This window comes from Patiria miniata, unplaced genomic scaffold (genome assembly GCF_015706575.1).
Source record: "Patiria miniata isolate m_02_andy unplaced genomic scaffold, ASM1570657v1 HiC_scaffold_17, whole genome shotgun sequence".
In the NCBI taxonomy this organism is placed as follows: Eukaryota; Metazoa; Echinodermata; class Asteroidea; order Valvatida; family Asterinidae; genus Patiria; species Patiria miniata.
In genome coordinates, this window is record NW_024037055.1 from 14,033,326 (window position 1) to 14,051,556 (window position 18,231).

The 18,231-nt window shown below is 42.6% G+C and overlaps 1 protein-coding gene across 1 annotated transcript in view; it reads left to right on the forward strand.

Annotated features, from left to right (window-relative positions):
* The first annotated feature begins 6,144 nt into the window (after nt 1-6,144).
* LOC119724056 overlaps nt 6,145-18,231 on the forward strand; it is a 30,358-nt gene continuing 18,271 nt past the window's right edge. Inside the window, exons 1-8 of the mRNA XM_038194975.1 lie at nt 6,145-6,359; nt 10,955-11,053; nt 11,993-12,172; nt 13,520-13,702; nt 14,179-14,217; nt 14,330-14,374; nt 14,575-14,921; nt 16,947-17,091. Coding sequence (XP_038050903.1) covers nt 6,359; nt 10,955-11,053; nt 11,993-12,172; nt 13,520-13,702; nt 14,179-14,217; nt 14,330-14,374; nt 14,575-14,921; nt 16,947-17,091 — 1,039 coding nt within the window. The 5' untranslated portion in view covers nt 6,145-6,358. The remainder of the gene's footprint in view (nt 6,360-10,954; nt 11,054-11,992; nt 12,173-13,519; nt 13,703-14,178; nt 14,218-14,329; nt 14,375-14,574; nt 14,922-16,946; nt 17,092-18,231) is intronic.

Here is an 18,231-nt window from a genome sequence, read left to right on the forward strand (position 1 = left end):
CTGGCCTAGTCTGAAACTTCGGGACTCCCAATACTGTGCAAGAGTCCCAAAACAAGATCTAGTGAAAACATCCAATACAAGAAAGTAGACTGGCACATGAAACAACCAGTCCAACAACCCTTACGTACTACATCAGTCGACTGGGTCAAAAGAAACACCTGGTACTAGTCTCTATTCTACACATTCTCCATAGTCATGCCACCAGACTACTGAAGGGTCAATCTCTTCAAGCAGTTGGACATGTACGGTACATGTACCGGTCTAGTCCTAGGCTTAAAATTTCAATCATTTTGCTGAACGCTCAGGTGCCAAATGTTAAAGGAAAGTCCCCTTTAAAAATTGAATGGAGACCTCAAACTTGGCTGGTGAATTACTGAGGACCTTGTCTTTGCCTCATGAAAACTTTAGAGAATTTTGTCGGCTAAAGAGTGAGTAAAGTTGGCCTGAAATTGTTGCTGCACATTGACTCAAGGGTCCCAGTCTGGGGTTGGTCCTCTGGATCGATCAGCAGCAAGAAAACATGTACCGATACATTAAATGATGTTTCTAAAAAAAAAAGTAATAAAAACACCCCTAGACAAGAACAGTATTTCCACCAGAAACCAAACTGTGTTAAGCCCTCGCATTATCTTGGCAATGACTTCCTCAATCTGTTGACACCATACAGAGGGCAGGAAATCCTTGACTGGTCCAAATCATTTGGTGACATTTTTGTTTTTTAACTTCTGAGTCCTTGTTCTATGGTGGAGTTTGATTTGAGCTTTTTCAGGCCCTGGGCCTACAATGTAGGTCAAAATCACTGTGTCTAATATAAAAGACTTTTAACAAATCTGAACACTACAAGTATTTAAAATCAAAGGGTCTGGTTAGGAGAATATAAATATATGTATACTGTATGTAAAAGCCGAGTACAAAAAATAAGTAGTTTCTTGTTGTGCCTTTTTTTTAAATTGAAGAAGGCGGGCGTTTTTTTTTCCCCCTCAGCAAGATGGCAGATTTTCCAAGATGGCAGATGGATTCTTCTGTTTTCTCAACTAATTTGCTGGATACGAAATTGTGTACAAAGGAGCCATAACCATGGTTGAGTCTCGATAGTCCGAAGTCCCATTGGTCCGAAGTCCCATTGGTCCGAAGTCCCATTGGTCCAATGAAACATAATACTGTGTAGTTCCACTGGTTCAGGTTGACTGACCCTAACCCTAACCCTAATCCTATGGGGCGTCGGACCAATGGGACTTCGGACCAATGGGACTTCGGACCAATGGGACTTCGGACCAATGGGACTTCGGACCAATGGGACTTCGGACCAATGGGACTTAGGACCAATGGGACGTTTAAACCAATGGAACGTATCTGAGCAATGGGACTTCAGACCAATGGGACTTCAGACCAATGGGACTTCGGACCAATGGGACTTCGGACCAATGGGACTTCGGACCAATAGGACGTCGGACTAATGGGACATCGGACCAATGGGACTTCGGACCAATGGGACTTCGGACTATAGAGACGTCCCCCAACCTTCATGACATTTTCTACGAGGCTAGAATTTGTTGGAAACAAATAAAAAGCAATATTCATGCAAAGTATAGTGCAAATGTATGAATTTAAAGTAAAAAAAAAATGAAAATGAAGAGGCAACCGGAGAAAAAAAGGAAGCGAGCGGGGACGAGAAACTAATTTGTTTGATTGCTGGCCTAAAAAAGATGCATGCACAGCGTGGCCACTCCTTTCCATTTTCCCAAGTTCTTTGGAATTTTAGCAAGACCTTGGGAACTTGGGAATTTCTATCAAAATTTCACGAAATCTTAGGATTTTTTGCATTTTTGTTCTAGGGAATTTTACTGCCATCATCTTGGAATTTTCAAATTTGATGACTGGCCACGCTGCATACGCAGTATGTAAGCATCCTTCCTCCATGATGCAAATTGTAAGCCAGCATTTTAACAGCATTTTTGCCTGCTTCACAGCATGGAGGCTCCCATGTTCAGTTGTTCACAGCATGGTTATGGAGAGGTTGTCACTCAGAAAAATTGATTGTGACTAGAGTCACTAGACTGGTTATGCTGATGGCGATTCCCTCCCCTTCCTCCTCACAGCCAACTTTTAAAAAATCCCTCACTTTTAAACATCACCTAACACAGTAAAAAAGGATCCAATGCACGTATATTTGTATTGCAACTAACTTCAACAGCGAACATCTGTACAGATTTATTCGGATGATGACCGCACGTTCATACACAGCTGCAGAACAAAGCCTTCTTTATGTGTCATTACATCTATTCACACAAAGCACAACAATGAAACTGACACTAATCTTCACACGTACACACACGTACACAGGAAATAGATGTTTTTTTACTCACTTTCTGCCTCGCCGTTTGTAGCCATATTTTGGGTTTCTTGTTCCTCTCTTGAGAGTGAAGCTAGGGGAAGCAACCACTGCGTACTCCGCGATCGGGGAAGAGTTCGGCCTTCAAATAATGAGCCTGGCTGGATGGAAGATCCGATCCGATTTGGGACGGCGAGCAACAAAAGCAAGATTACACACCGGAAACTGTCAGCAGTATAGACCCCAGCAGTGTTGCGGTCGTCCACGCCTCGTCAACTTCACGCGTGTGATCGGATGGGACGTACAGTGCGATCAATGCATTGTTATTGTGCACGTGACTCTGCCTGAAACAAGTCATCAACCGCGCGTGCTACATACAAGGCCCCCTATCGGTTGGCCCAGTTGCGATTTCACTTTCACAGTGTAAGGGACGGCCTCGTCACGGCGTCAAGTGCACGAAGTGCGGACATGCTGATAAACCCGTGAAGCACATTCCCCTTTTTTTTGGAGGGGGGGCAAATGTTGATTTCCGAGTAACAAAAAAATGTAAAAAAATTGGGGGAGTAAGATTGAACAAAATATTAATTAAAACAAATACAAACTTTTTGTTTTGTTTTCTTTTTTTTCCGCTATTTCTTTTGTTTCCTGACATTAAAATGATTTGTTTCATTGTATAAAATATGTTACTTTCATGTTGAATAACATAATGACGTAATTTTCTTTTCTTTTTTTGGCTATTTCTTCTATTTCTTGACATTAAAATGATGTATTTTCTCATTCTATAAAATATGTTACTTTCATGTTAAATAACATAATGACGTAATTTTCTTTTTATTTCGCTATTTCTTTTGTTTCTTGACATAAAAATGATGTATTTTCTCATTCTATAACATATGTTGCTTTCATGTTAAATAACATAATGAACAACATATACCTCCTATTAAGGTCGAAGGTCGTTTTCGGGGTTATATGACTCCCTTGTAATTTTTGGATTGTTGTTAATGTTGGCACATGTTTTTTGTATGCTTGAAATATATGAAGGTATTTCACTTTCGTTTTTTGAAACTGAACGGAAATTAATGTGTGGGCTTAAATTGGCACGCCCAATTCGCATGGGCATGATGGGCGTGCGCGTAAATACGGCAGACGCGGATCCCCCCCCCCCCCTCCAGCTCTCACTATTTTTTTTTCTTTCATAGAAATACATTAGAAAAATAATATGAAACCCCACCCCCTCTCCCGCTCTGACACCCCAAAAAAATTATACTATCAATAATATCCGCCTGTGCACAAAATCCGGACAAAGCCATCTGGGTTATGGGGGTATTTGTACACTATTAATATTATAGTGTTAATGATAGCCTTTGGACAGCGCCCCCATTGAAAGTATGGTACGAGCCCCACCCCCCCCCCCCCCCCCCCCACCCCATATTGATTTTACGGAGGCCAAGTGTCCGAGAGAAAAAAACTGTTCGCATTTCCGCATTGATTTGATGTCCCCCCCCCCCCCCTTGCAAAAATTCCTGGATCTGCCCCTGTACGGGGTGGGCGATTGGAAGGATTATTCTATCACCAGGGGATAGGGGTAGGGGTTAAGCCCACCCCTCCTCCCGATAGCTTGACACTATCTGACACGAGATGGCGCTATTGTTTTCGTTCGTAAAGTGTCAGCTGTCTTTCTCGTCACCTGCGCCCTTTGATTGGTGGGGACGACTAAACCCTCTCCCCTCCTCCTAATGTCGATTTGTTTTTCCCCTGCAAACAGTTTATTGCACTTTTAGTGAACAACATCCTCCCATCAGTGTCTCACGCGACCCGAAACCTCGTCAGGCGTCCCTATGGCTCGAGCAGGGCACTCACACAAAGTGCTCTCTCGAAGTCAACAATTGACTCTGCACGCGAACGATGTTAATTGCACTCGACATTGTTTCTTACCTTTACATCTTTACAGTGGCGGATCTAGCTTACAGGAAAGGGGGAGTGCTGATATTTAAGAGGAGTGCCAAAGGCACACCTTGCTATAGGGGATCCGGGGGCATGCCCCAGAAAATTTACTATGTTTTCCCCTCCAATCTAAGGCAATTTGCGACTAAACTTAGAAACATCGAGCATTGCATTATAACTTTTGGCCACATTTTACCAGTATCATAACATAAGTGAGCGGCTGAACTGGGAGGGGGTGTGCTTGTACCCGGACCCCACCCCTAGATCCGCGACTGCTTTAACAATTTGAGAGTGAAATGGTTGAAGATCTCCGGCTTGATCCTCAATCCAGCCTTCACCCGTTGGGTAGTCGAACAAAAATAAATCGATAGGTGGTGGGCGGGGTGTGCAGTGGATAGGGAGGTAACTTGGATGGGGTGTGACCAGTGGTGCACCCAAGGGGGGGGGGCCCCTCGGGGGGCTTGAGCCCCCCCCCCCCCCCCCCCAGGCTGTCAAAGTGATGTTTTGGGGGGTTTGTTGTAATTCTTTTTGTTTAGTCCCACGATTTGACCTTGGTTTATGTATGTGGCTTTTTTAGAGTAGTATAATAGGGGTGTAAGTGGCGCTACCAATGTCGAAATATTCCTCCCCCTCCCAAAAAAAAAACCATTCCCCCCACCCCCCCCCCCCCCCCACCCCAGCCAAATCCTGGGTGCGCCACTGGGTGCGACATGCATTTTTATACCGTGCAAGACTATTTATGCTGACAGATTTGCTCAAAATGTGATGGCTTTATTCAGTGCTATGGAAATAATTATGTCCATCAGGCGAGGCAAACATCGCTGCCACGCCGGATGTGAAAAAAAACCGCGTTTTTTAACCGTAGTTTTCTCCGTGATGTGGATTTGCTGTGACCCGAACCTTTGAGATAATTGACTATTGCAAGCAATTTGGAAATTTGACGATTATCGGACGAAAGTTAGTTAAGTCAAAAGTTAACTCTGTCACAGACCAATATGGCCCATCAGGCCGGCGTTTATCTCCGGTTTCCTTGGCATGAAACGACTGAAAATATTTCTACTCCCCCTGGATGGGATGCCAGTCCATCGCAGGTTACTCCCCAGCTAATGCCGGTATCCATTTATACTGGAAAGAGGCAAGTGGGTGTGGAGTGTCTTGCCCAAGGACACATATTATGGCCAGCCTGAGCTGGATTTGAACCCTTGAACCTCTGATCTTGAGGCACGTATAAGCGCTCACTGAAAAATTGCCTGGGTTAATAGGGTGAAAACTGCATGTACCCAAAATTGGGTTGTTCTATAACCAATTGTTTGGGTTAGAATTTCCGTTAAATTCAACCAAAACTTGTGGTCATATAAGACCAAATTTAGATATGGACAAAAATGTAATGTTACCTTTAACCTTTTCCACTACATTTTCGAGTTTCAAGGTAGGATCGGGAGATGACCGCCACATTTTGCCGTTTTCCCGATTGAACTCCCATGACACTTATTAATCAAAGTCGTTATTAGGTTTGGTAACATCAATACTATAAGCACAGCTGATGCAAACGGGTTTTACCTACTGCTTCTGCAGTCGTTGTCAATGATTATTGACTAAAGAACAATAGTCTTCAGTTTAATAGTACTATCATCACCTCGGCGACTCAGACAAACGACCGCTTTATTGTGACCAGGTGGTGCCTTTTGCGTAATGTAACGCTAATTATTTATTAAATTATGCAAAGGAAGTGACGTATAGGCTTCAAGCCATCCAATAGGGTTGAGATAAGATGGCTTTTTATTATAATTTGGTGAAACGCCCGACGGAGGTTAAACCCTATTTAAGTGGAAAATCATCAATGAGGTTTACTTTATTTCCACATAGGAACGTCGAATGCATCCTATGGATGCAGACCCGTCCCGGAAGTGAATGGGGATCGCCTCATTATTTTTTTTGACGTGATTCGTTTAGTTACTATTTTTTTGGAATCCAAGAGGCTTAGATTGTTTGACAGCGATTTGATCCTTGCAACGAGTTTGAAGTAGGGACGCGCTGTTGCGTCTCTTCGTGCATCCCCTTGCATCTAGGACGCTGTTCAAAAGTGAGTAGTCATGATAATTAGTTGTTATACATAACGGGTCATTTTATACAATTTTGTCCGACAGAATCCTTGAAGTGCCACCTTGGGATGCATAGTTTTCGACCAGGGGCGTAAATCTGGGAGAGATGAGAGGGTGGTATAATCCCATGGCGTACAGCGGTGGGCTATTGGATCAATTTTTCGTGGTGAGAAACCAAAACAAAAAACACCCAGGATTTGAGGTATATTTAAACTTCCCAACAACCAAAATGTATTCAATAGTACTGAAAAAGTACAAAAGTGTAAATGCGCCGTTTTGATGAAAGGTTAAGGGCGGAGTGTAAGTACATGTATACGATGTACACCATTCGATTTTGTCGTTCTCAGAAGGAATTTTGACCTTGTATATTTTATTTTAACACCAAACCCCCCAAAACCATGTAGTTTTAACCAATAGGCCTATTTGACGCCTGCAACGCTCTGAAAATGTATATACATTTTGGGTTTATACTGTTTCGCAAGCAGACTCGACCTGCGAGTAGACTGATCCCAACATTTTGCAAATCTGGGGTATACCTTCGTTCTTACCCCCGCCCTCCTGTTTGCAGGGCGGGGGTACGAGCGAAGGGTATACCTGCAATAGCTGACTTATGGGTGCAGTGCACTAATTCAAGTGAGAATTTCTACGCGAGCTCATCGGCATAACATGTGCCCCCCCCCCACAAATTCTTTTGAAAATGGAGACCGTTTGGCTTTAAAAACGGTGGAATTTTGTATATATACCCAAGGATCATCTCCCTGGTTTTTGGGCTTCCATCTGCGGGCATGGCTTGATAAAATTACGGTTGAAAAATGGGTCCTATTTGCCTGAGAAAATGGAAAGATGCCACTTGTAAAATGGCTACATGCAGGCTTGGGAACTATCACTGTTCGGGAGGTGATTTTGTTTGGGTGTGAATATTTAAAAATGTAACTAGCTAGTCCACCCAAAATTTAAAAGAAATGCAAAGATGAAGGACGAGAAAATAATTTAATTTTCGTTTGAGGAACCCCAGTGTTGTCGGCTTGCAAGTTATTTGGCCCTGAAGTTTGTTAATTTTACACTGTTTTCAATAGGCCTTGAATTAGTTCAGTGCACCCTTATTGTCGGGCCGCGAAAAGAAAAACAATTTAAAGACAATGTACGCATGGGTCGATTCTTGTTCATTAAGTTTCGTTCTAAAATGAGTTACTTTAGCCGAGAAAATTACATCTTTTGGGGGGATGGGGTGTACGCCTAACTACAAATCATAAACAGTACGTTGTTTTATGTGCTCATAGGCATTTGAACTCAACAGTTTTGGAACTTGATGCTGTAGAAAAAAAGTTAAAATTACCAAAGAATACTTAGCATCCAACCACATTTTACGAGGAAAATCAAATCAAGCCCCTGTATGTCTCTCCCAGCTCTTCTCCTGCATGCAGAGGAAACTTCTATTGGACACATTTCAATAATGTCCACTCCAGTGAGAAAAAAAACTCATGAAAAATGCATGATACAAAGTTTTGTTTGAACACCCGAAGTACTGAGTTTTGTAGAGTAAGATAAATGAAGTATGTACACCTTCTCATTTCGATGTGAAACATGTTTCATTCAAATTCACCAACTCTGACATTCAATTTCGTCCGAGAAAAATGTTTACACGCCTTTACCATAATCAATTTAGTCATTTACCATTCAATTTCCAAGTTTGGTCACCCTCTTTAGTCATCATCGTGTAGAGAAAATTCGTCATTACAGATCAAATTCGTTTAGGCTGTTGTGGAATGGCAGCATTCAGAGATCAAATTCGTCTTTTATCAATCAATTTAAAACTTGCATATTAAATTAGTCAGGTGTGTTCTAGAGAATTTCCTTGTGTCCCATAGCACAATTTGGCACATTCGCTGGCATGATTTTTTGGACCAAAGCAGGGTACTGATCTCAAAGAAGAGTTACCAAAAAGTAAAGATATCCAAGATTATGAATACAACATTATTTGTAAACAAAAGAAAAGAAGAAGTCTTACAATGAAAAAAAAGGAAATGTCAAAAGCCACCCATAAATCCCCGTGTAATATGCCTAAAATATTGAGTCTAATTATATAAAAACAAAAGAAATGACACATATATGAAAAAGGAAATAAAAAAGTAAAGACTTATTCTTAATAGAGGCATGTATGCCTTTGAAGATATCGCTATGAAGAATGACGAAGTTGAACAAAATTGTATTTAAATTGTGTGACATTAGACGAATTTGATTTGGCAATAACACGATTCGGCGTAGACGAGACGAAATTGAATTCTCCTGATGGTCGAAAACTTGTTCTCATTGTTTGAATTCATTTGGACTAAATTTGAAATTGTTTGACAAAAGACGAAATTAAATATGGGAAGTGCACTAAATCGATGATGCTGGACATATTTGAATGTGAGAATCTGTGAATTCGAACGAAAAATGTTTTACAATAGCCGGGAAAACCTATATTAAAAGGCTTAATTTTAAACTCGCTTTTTGTCGTATGTGCATGGCCCGAAGCCTCCCCTCCTTTGAAAATTAGACCACCGACCCCCTTTATCCCCTACCATATACGTGTAATTAAAAGGTCGTGTCTCGTCCCATCGTGTGCAAATTACATAAAATGAAATGAATAGTTCACATTTTCCCACAGTGTAAAACGCATCCATTCACCTTATTAAGCCCATAAAAATATCAATTAAGCACCACACCAGCTGTGAACTCATCCTTGGTGTTAAAGTGACTGGTAATTCTTACTTCACCATAGGAGAGTCATTAACAACACGTGCAGGTTACTGAAATGTCATTTTGATGTCTGTTCTCATGACACATCTGTCATTAATGGTGTATAATCAAGTGTATGAGCTTAATAGCCGATCGATTTTGTTCATGTAATGCGCCTATCAATTGTTTCCCCCACCCCTCGCCCGGGCTGCCCCACCCAAGACGTGGGGATTGTCACTTTTGAAGTGACAAAATCCCCACCCCTCGGGCAAAATTTAAGAGACAATCCCCGACCATGCCCGACATACATACGTGGGGCGCACTAGTGATTGCCTTTCCATGTATAGCACGCCAATGTTAACAATGTAAATTGAGTGACCAAAATCCTCACCCTTGGGCATGAAAAACGTGACCAAATCCCGACATCGGACCTCGGGCTGCGCGGGGGGGGGGGGGGGGGGACTTTGATAGGCGCATAACGGGGAGGCGGTGGTTGGGGTAAGGGGTGGTGGGGTGTGGTGGGGTGGGGTGGGGTGGGTGGGGTGGGGTGGATGGGGTGGGGTGGGTGGGTAGCACAAGTAACAGGGGGTGAAGTTGAACAATGATAAAGGTATGTCTTTGTCACAGTTCTTATGAATATCATTTTACTTGACATGAGACTTAATGATTTGTGATGGACTGGTGAGGAATTTACGACTCAACTATTATGATTATGATTAATTATTTCTGGTAATGAATCCAAGATTTCCTCAAAAGTGTCCTGGACACTGCTGCTCGCAAGCTTGAAGAAACCTTGGAAAGATGTCCTGCCTGGACAATAATGGACATGCACCCTGTGCACAAACCCTACGAGGCCAGAATGAAAATGTCTGTTTTCTCAGTAAGGCAAAAAAAAAAAAGTCTCCGGTTTCTGGTATGCGCGCGCGTCGCCGTAGCCATGCGCGTCGGCAAAATGAAAATGTTTTTTTTTTCAATGAAAGATGATGTCTCAAAACCGCCAAACTCACTGGTTTGACCGGAATCCTGCTGCTGCACAATTTTAACGTGTTTTTAGATGGGGTTATGATCGAGAATAAGCTTTATGTGGCCTCTCTGGACTCCCATATATTTGCACTAAGTTTAGTCGGGCACCATTTGCAGTCATCAGTCGACATTTGAAGCAAAAAAGTCAGGTTAAAAAAAAAAAAAAAGCCGCGTCGCCGCACCACTTTTTGGACAAGCTTCATACCAGAAACCGGAGACTTTTTTTTTTGGCCTAATGCTTCAATGTTTTCCCTGCTAAATTTGACTTTTTAGGACATATCACTTTTTGATGGCTGATAGGTCACTGTATGCAGGGACAAATTAGGGATGGCCAGCTATGGGACTCTTTCCGAAACCTGAAGAGAGAAGACATTACTGTAGAGGTGGGAGGTTAACCCCAGAAGAATATTCTGGCGAAAACCCATGGAGTCAGGTTTAGTGACTAAAAAGCCGATTCACGTCTTGGCCCAGGCGGGATTCGCACCCGGGTCACAACGGCGGTTGAAGGCGGGGAAAGTACCGCCACGCCAACCTGACTCCCTGTGATATCGTGGTTAATGCCTCTTAACGACAGGAAATATTCAGCACCAAATATTGTTTTACTCGACTATATTAAATTGACTCCTGTAATCGTTTCTCATCACATCAAAGATCTGCAACGTTGAAACCCATTTGTTTGACATTATTCGAAACTGGGCCGGTTAACTTTGGATTTTGATAACTTCTTTCGAAATAATTTACCTGCCTTTTCCATTTTGGCTGTGATGATGATAGAGATTAATTTTCTAAGTGTTAACATTTGCAATCATAAACTTTAATCTCTTTCCTGCAGTGATGTCTCCATTAGGTGTTGCCTGCCTTCCCTTGCTGATGCTGTCAGCAATTTCTTACAATGGCGCCCTCTCTCAGCCACTTGCCAGGAATAATGGAGGTGAGTAATGCCAAAAGGAGCTTTTATTTGTGGGGGGGGAAATTAAAAATAAGCCATTCCCCTCCCCTGCCCCTGCAAACTAGACAAATTTCATACACATAGGCCTACCAGTTTCTCCAAATCTATGTCTTGCAACACACATTTTCTTTCTCTTTCCTGTAATCTTGGGGCGGATCCTGATTTGGATCTAAGGGGAGAGGGTAGCTGCCAAGACGGGACTTTAGCAGGCATTTGATGTGTTTTTGTGTATGAAGTTTTCGTCTTGAAGATGTTCAACCATGCGTCAACCCTGGAATTGATTTCGGCAGCCCGGGTTGAAAATCTCGCCAGGGTTAACCGAGCGAAATAAGCTCGGTTTGCACTAAACAAGTGTGAAACAACGCGGGATGAATTGAACGCAGGGTTGAAAAACTTGGCCTAAAATTTCGGATAATTTGTTTTCAGTAACCATTTCCCAAACTGGTATATAGAGAGTTCTGATATGAACGAGAAATATGAAAACCAAGCCCCAAAAGCCTTACAATGCGCCCTGAAAATGGGCACATAATGCATAGTTTGCATAATGCCGGTTTTGAAGAACACCCCCTATTTTGGAAGATGGTAACAGCCCCCCCCCCCCCCCCCCCCCCCATATTTGATTTTATCGAGGCCCGGTGAAAAAAGTGTCGACATTTCAGCACGGGTGTGCAAAAAAAAAAGATCGATACGCGGCTGCACCGACGGAAAATGCCTTTTACTGAGCAAGTGCCCCTTTTCGGTGAGGAACACCCCCCCCCTACCCCCCCCCACCTCAGTTTGAAAACCTTTCCGCCGCCGCTGGTTAAGAGAGGCTCCTGGAGGTACTTGGAAGAGACAAGGTCAAACACAAAGTAAGATCTGCTGCAAAACAAACTATATAATCATCACTGATTTATCCTTTTTTTCCCTGTCTTTTACCAGCAATGCAAGACGATTTCAGCCAGTACGCTGATCGCTGGACGCTGCGCCGTTCCGGGTGCACGTGTCAGTTCGACTTCACCCGACGGGACTGCGCTTGCTGCATCGTGGGCGGGGCGCAGTGTCCGATCGGCGCACACAATCTCTGCGTCAAGTGTGGCCAGGAATACACATGCGGCATACGTAGGTGTCCACTTAACATGATTTTGTTTTTAAGCCAGTGAAGATAAAAGGACCGTTCAAAGAAATTCCTGTTTTGTAATTTTGTGCATCCTTATTTTGTTAAAATACTAGCCACGGTTATTGGACGACCATTATTAGGCCAAAAAAAAATAATAAGTCGGTCTCTGGTCAGCGCGCGCGTCGATTTTAATCATGCGCGTCGATCTTTTTTTTCCCAAAATGTCAGTCCGCGGTAGCTCCAACAGCGCCCTCTATTTCTGCACCTCCTCGATTTTTTTTACCAAAGAGCACCAAAGAATGGGAAATTGCACCCAGGCAAATGATCGAAAGCACCAAGGCAAATTATGGAGGACACCAATGTACATGAGGACACCATAAAAGCAAAATAGTACCTACCTTGTCTGTACAATCCAAGCTTGAAAAAAAAAAAAAAAAAAAAAAAAAAAGCCGCGTGGCCGCCTCAATTCCGGAACTTTGGTCTGACCAGAGACCGAATATTTTTTTTTTTGGCCTTACCTCCGCCAAGGAGGTTATGCTTTCATCGGATTTGGTTAGTTTGTTTGTTGGTTGGTTTGTTAACCAGATAACTCAAAAACTTATGGACGGATTTGCATGAAATTTCTTTTAGGGGTGGTCCTTGGTACAAGCGCAAATCGATTAGATTTTGGAAGTGGTCCGGATCTGAGTCTGGATCCAGGATTTGTTTTAAGGATTCTTCACAAATTTTATGCGAGTATTTCTTTCGCGTGTAGGCCTACTGACAGTAATGATGGCGGGGAATTGTATAGCCTTGGCGGAGGTTTACGCTCTCCGAATGCTTAGTACTAGTTTGAGATGAATTAGTTTGGTAGTTAAATGGAAATATGAAAAGTATATTTCTAGTAACGAGTTTATTCAGCTCAAGCGGATACAGTCCAGAGATTAGCTAATACCTCGAAAGTTCAGAGCCTTAGCAAAGTTTAACACAAGAGTTTATGGCATCTGTTGGGGCGTTTTTGGTTAAGTTTTCGTTTTACTGAAAGAACACTTACCTTTTTGTGATCCGTGGACAGAACTTTAAAATGGCGGTTGTGTTTAAAATTCCGTAACTTAAAGAGTACATAAGTGATTCGAATGATTCTTGTACTAAAAGAAAGCTTATGAATTGGGCTTTAATATCCTAGATTTTGAAGGTGCTACACATACAACTTTACTAAAACAATGGCCCCGACATTTGGGTTTCGTGGTTTTTTTTTACTTACCCGGGTATATTTGTATTTCTGTCGAAACGTCAAGATGACTTTATCATTCGCCATGTGACATCCACCATGAGCATTTTCCTTTGTTTTTTTTGGTTGGAATTGACAGCACATCCAGTCATCAAGGACCGAGTAGTGAATGGCTGGACCGGGGCCATGGAGTGTCCCTGCCCGGGCAACCCTAGCAAGGAGGCCTGCGCGTGTTGCATCAACGGGGGCTGCCCGTGCGCCAATGATCCGTACAGATGCACGGAATGCGGCACAACCGCCGGGTGTGGTGATGGGAAGAACAGTAAGAACTCATCAAAATGTTTAACCAGTCAAATAATCCACAAAGGGAAACTGATTACTTATAAAAAATTGAACTAAGAGATTGACTGCAGCGGGACTTGAACCTGCGACCTCCGGATTGCCGGATACAGGAACTCTACCAACTGATGTTGGCGGATGACTCGGCTGGTTGAGCGCCGACGCGCTACCGGTAATCGGGAGGTCGTAGGTTCAAACCCTGTTCCGGTCAATCCCTCTGTTCAATCATGATTATTAAATTGTTTGGTTCATTCTTCAATAGTATTTATTTTACGCAACAAATTTTCACAGCATTGCAATTAAATACCCTGTGTTTCGTGTGTCAATTTAGATTTAAAACAAAAAAAACCCAAAATGTTTAGACTATTTTTAGATTTAGAACAAACGGCCGGGACAATGTTATTTTGACAAGATAATTAAACAGTGACTCGCTTTTTTCATTGCTTTTTTAAATTTTAGATCCAGCCGGACCGCCGTATGTTTTGAACAAAGACTTTGGTAAGTTTTCAAAATCGTTAATTACGCAAACTTTTGCATCTTTTTCAGTTCATCAAATTTAAATTAAATGTGTTTCATAATCATTGTTTTGGTTATTTTATTTATTCTGCAGAGAGAAGTCGGGAAGGATACGGAATTCATGTTCATCGTGATCCAGGTACATGTAATAGCAAAACGACGCCAACATTGATGATAAGATGAATCACTGATAAGACGAATTTGATGTTTTCTCCGATTCGATGTTTCCTTCTTGCAAATTGGCCATAATCACGTCACTGGCAGTGATATCAGAGCAGGCTGCCCGGCACTTTAGGGTTACTTATTTTAAAATTTGATTTCCCATTGTCTCTCAAAAAGCTCTTCCAAACCCCGTACCCCTGGGTGTGGGCTCCGGTAGAATCCCCGACGGCCAAATGTCCGCCTCGTCCTACATCGACGACCACATGGGCCCGCACCGTGCGCGTCTGAACGCCCTACCGTCCGATGCCGGCGCAGGAGGGTGGTCCCCCCTGGAGCTGAACCGCGACCAGTACCTGCAGATCGACCTGGTCAATCCGACTATCATCACGGGGGTGGCCACCCAAGGACGGGCCGGGAACTCAGACGAGTGGGTGACGTCATACAACCTGGCGCACAGCTCTGATGGGAGCAACTGGAACTATTACGGAGGGGACAGGGAAGGCAAACGGAACGGCAGAGGAATGGTAAGTGATAAGTGAATTGGAAAAATCCAAATGAAATCCTGATTTTTTTTTTAACAATCAGGCCTAACTTTAGAAACGACTGCATCAACTCCAGGGATATTATCAAAGAAAATCACGGAAAACAAATGCACGACATGCACGACATGCGACATCTTCTTGGACATCTTATTTTCATCTTAAATATTATTTTTAAATGTTATTCCGCAATCATATATTTCGAAATGCAATGCCTAACTGTTCTTTTGAGTAATTGGAAGACACGACAACGAGGATGCCTACAAGCAAGCTATTTAAGCAAGCAATAATTGCAGATGTATTATGTTTACGCACACGATCCAGCGCCAAATCCCTATTCTGCATAACGACCTTTTGAGACTATCCCTAAACCGCTCGAAACTTTTCCTAAGGGATCAGTCAATAACGCCTCTCGGACAATGGAGGGCGTCCTAACAAACACACGGGGTCCACGTGCACGACGCGGTACCGGCTGACCGGTGAACGTGTTCATGTCATTGACGAAAGTCAAACAGCTCCAGTCCAAGTCCTAACACACAAGTCACTTTTCCCAGATACGTAAGTACCAAATTCAATTCAATTCAGTTCAACTCAAGATAAACTGTGTTCTTATTCCTCCATGTTTAAATACTGAAGACTATCGAACCCTCCAGGAAAAGACTGTTTGGAAAGAATACGCACTTCTGTAGACTGTAGTTGTGTACAAAGTCTGACTAGAGTTTTTAACTCCAGCTGACATGTTCATACTTCACATGTAGCGCTGGAGACATAACTACTAACTAGGGAGTTAGAGTGTGGTAGCAAGAGACCCTTCCAGAATGGCCTCCCAAAAATTGTCCTTTTTCACCTCAAATATCCCACCCCAGATTTCATTTACATACCTCATACGTAGTCCGAGTAACTTGTTAAAAAAGGCGATAAGTTGGGTCCAAGTTACTCGGACTACCTCAAACGTACATTCAGCAGTCATTCACGAAGCTATATAATGTAATGATCGACTTGAAACAGACCACAAAAAAACCACCCAAGTGTGAACAATCTTGATGATTTCGATGGCTAGTCCGTTAAAAAAAGGTCCGAAGGGGGGGGGGGGGGGGGGGGGGGGGGGGGGGGGAACAAAAAAAGAACCAAAAAAAAAGTCAATCACAAGTCAATCACAAGTCAATCACAAGTCAATCACAAGCCAATCACAATTCAATTACAAGTCAATTACAATTCAATTACAAGTCAATCACAAGTCAATTACAAGTCAATCACAATTAAAGCTATAGTCCATCATTTGCAGCCATCCGAAAAGTAACTGGCGTAATTATTGTTGAAAAACAAACTTGGTTGAAAGATAGTAAGGGAACTAAACTCCCTGTGAAATAATTCTTTCTGGGATGCACACGCGCGCGCAGTTGCTACAATTCGTCGGATCCGTGCGCGACGTCGCGTATAGCTGCAATTCAAAACAATTCAAAACATGATTCAGTAACTTTTGATTTGAAATTGAGATCCTAGAATGCTGTTTTTTCTCAGAATATACAGCTGAAGCTTAGCTGAAACTTCATCAGGCTAGTTGTTCAGTATCCTTCATTAGATTTTGAGCACTTTTGTTGCTTCAAACGAACAAAATGCACAAATTACAAATGATGGACTATATCTTTAAATCACAATTCAATTACAAGTCAATCACAAGTTCATCAAAAGTCAATCGCAAGACAATGGCAAGTCAATCACAAGTCAATCGCAAGTCAATCGCAAGTAAATCACAAGTCAATCACAAGTGAATTTTGAGACAATTGCAAATCACAAGTCAATCGCAAGTAAATTGCAAGTCTATCACAACTCAATCATAAGTCAATCACAAGTCAATCACAAGTTAATCAAAAGTCAATCACAAGTCAATCCAAGTCAGTCACAACTCAGTCACTAGTCAATCACAACCCAGCCATTCTATCTTCTAACAAGAAGCCTACTACATATAATTCGTAATTTTTTCCTGTCCTTTCCCCATCAATACTTCAGATGTTCAAAGGTAACTCGGACTGCGACGAGATCGTTCACCACAACTTGGAAGATCCAATCAACGCGCGCTATGTACGCTTCCTGCCCCAGGATTACTACAACCGCATCGGCATGCGGGTGGAGCTTTACGGTCAAGAACCTGAGGGTAAATATTGCCATCAATTGTATATTTCACCCGTTCTTTCTGTTTCTCGCAAGCCCTCTGACAGCACTGAGGAAATACTGGTTTTGATATTACGTTTGTGACGGGCAAAATCAAAGATTAAATTTACATCCCCTGATGCAAAACTCTGTCATAGAAATAAATGATTTTCTTCCAGTTCTTTCTCAAACTGACAAACTCTATGGGCAGGTTTGCCATAAAAAACCTTATAAATCAGGTTTGTCCATTTCCGGGGGTAGCCAGGCCTTTTCCTATTTTCACTGATCTGTAGGAGGGCAGGGGAGGGAATTAGAAGCATCAATTAAAAGTAGCGGCTTCACTCCTCTTCTGTTATTATTAATTATTAAGAAAACAACCCCCAAAAAGACAATTGTTAGGGGGGGGGGCAATTTCAATTTTATTTATGGGCGCACCTGGAGGGGTGTTCGACTCTGTAGCTCAGTACAACTTTATCCTGGCAACACATTGGCGACACACTGAGAAACTTAAAGACCATCCAGAGATAACTGAGTGGGTAGAACACCAGTGCAGCATTCCAGAGGTCATAGGTTCAAACCCTGCTCCATTCTATTTCTTTGTTCAAACTTATGGACTCCCTGCAGAGCATTAACCCTAACTCCCTAGGCCTTTTAGCTAGGATGTAGCCTCAATCCTGCAAAATCCTCCAATTGGCCTCATGGAAAAATTGCATATAGCCTCAATCCTGCAAAAATTCCTCCATTATTTCTTGGGTCCGTGGAGAGGTGACTACTGCCTGAATCCTGCAAAATCCTCCGGCTATGACTGTCAGTAGGCTGAGGCAGAGGCAGTGACATCCTGGAGCAGTGCGGAGGATTTCAAGTATAATCAAGGACTGAATTTATGCCAGGCTGAGCATAAACAACACAAGGTCCGGCCCAAGACCTTGACACAGTGCGTCCTCCGAAATCAGCAACGCACTTTTGCCATGTAATTAACCTCATCCTGCAAATTCCTCCAATTTGCAAAAAGGATTTTGGAGGATTTGGGATGGTTAGGGTTAAGCATGGGACACGCGGTCTGTGCGTACTGGTTCTTGCGTGCATGGCATGAAGTATGCACGGCTATAATTCTGGATGCGCACAAACACATTTCCACGTGAAC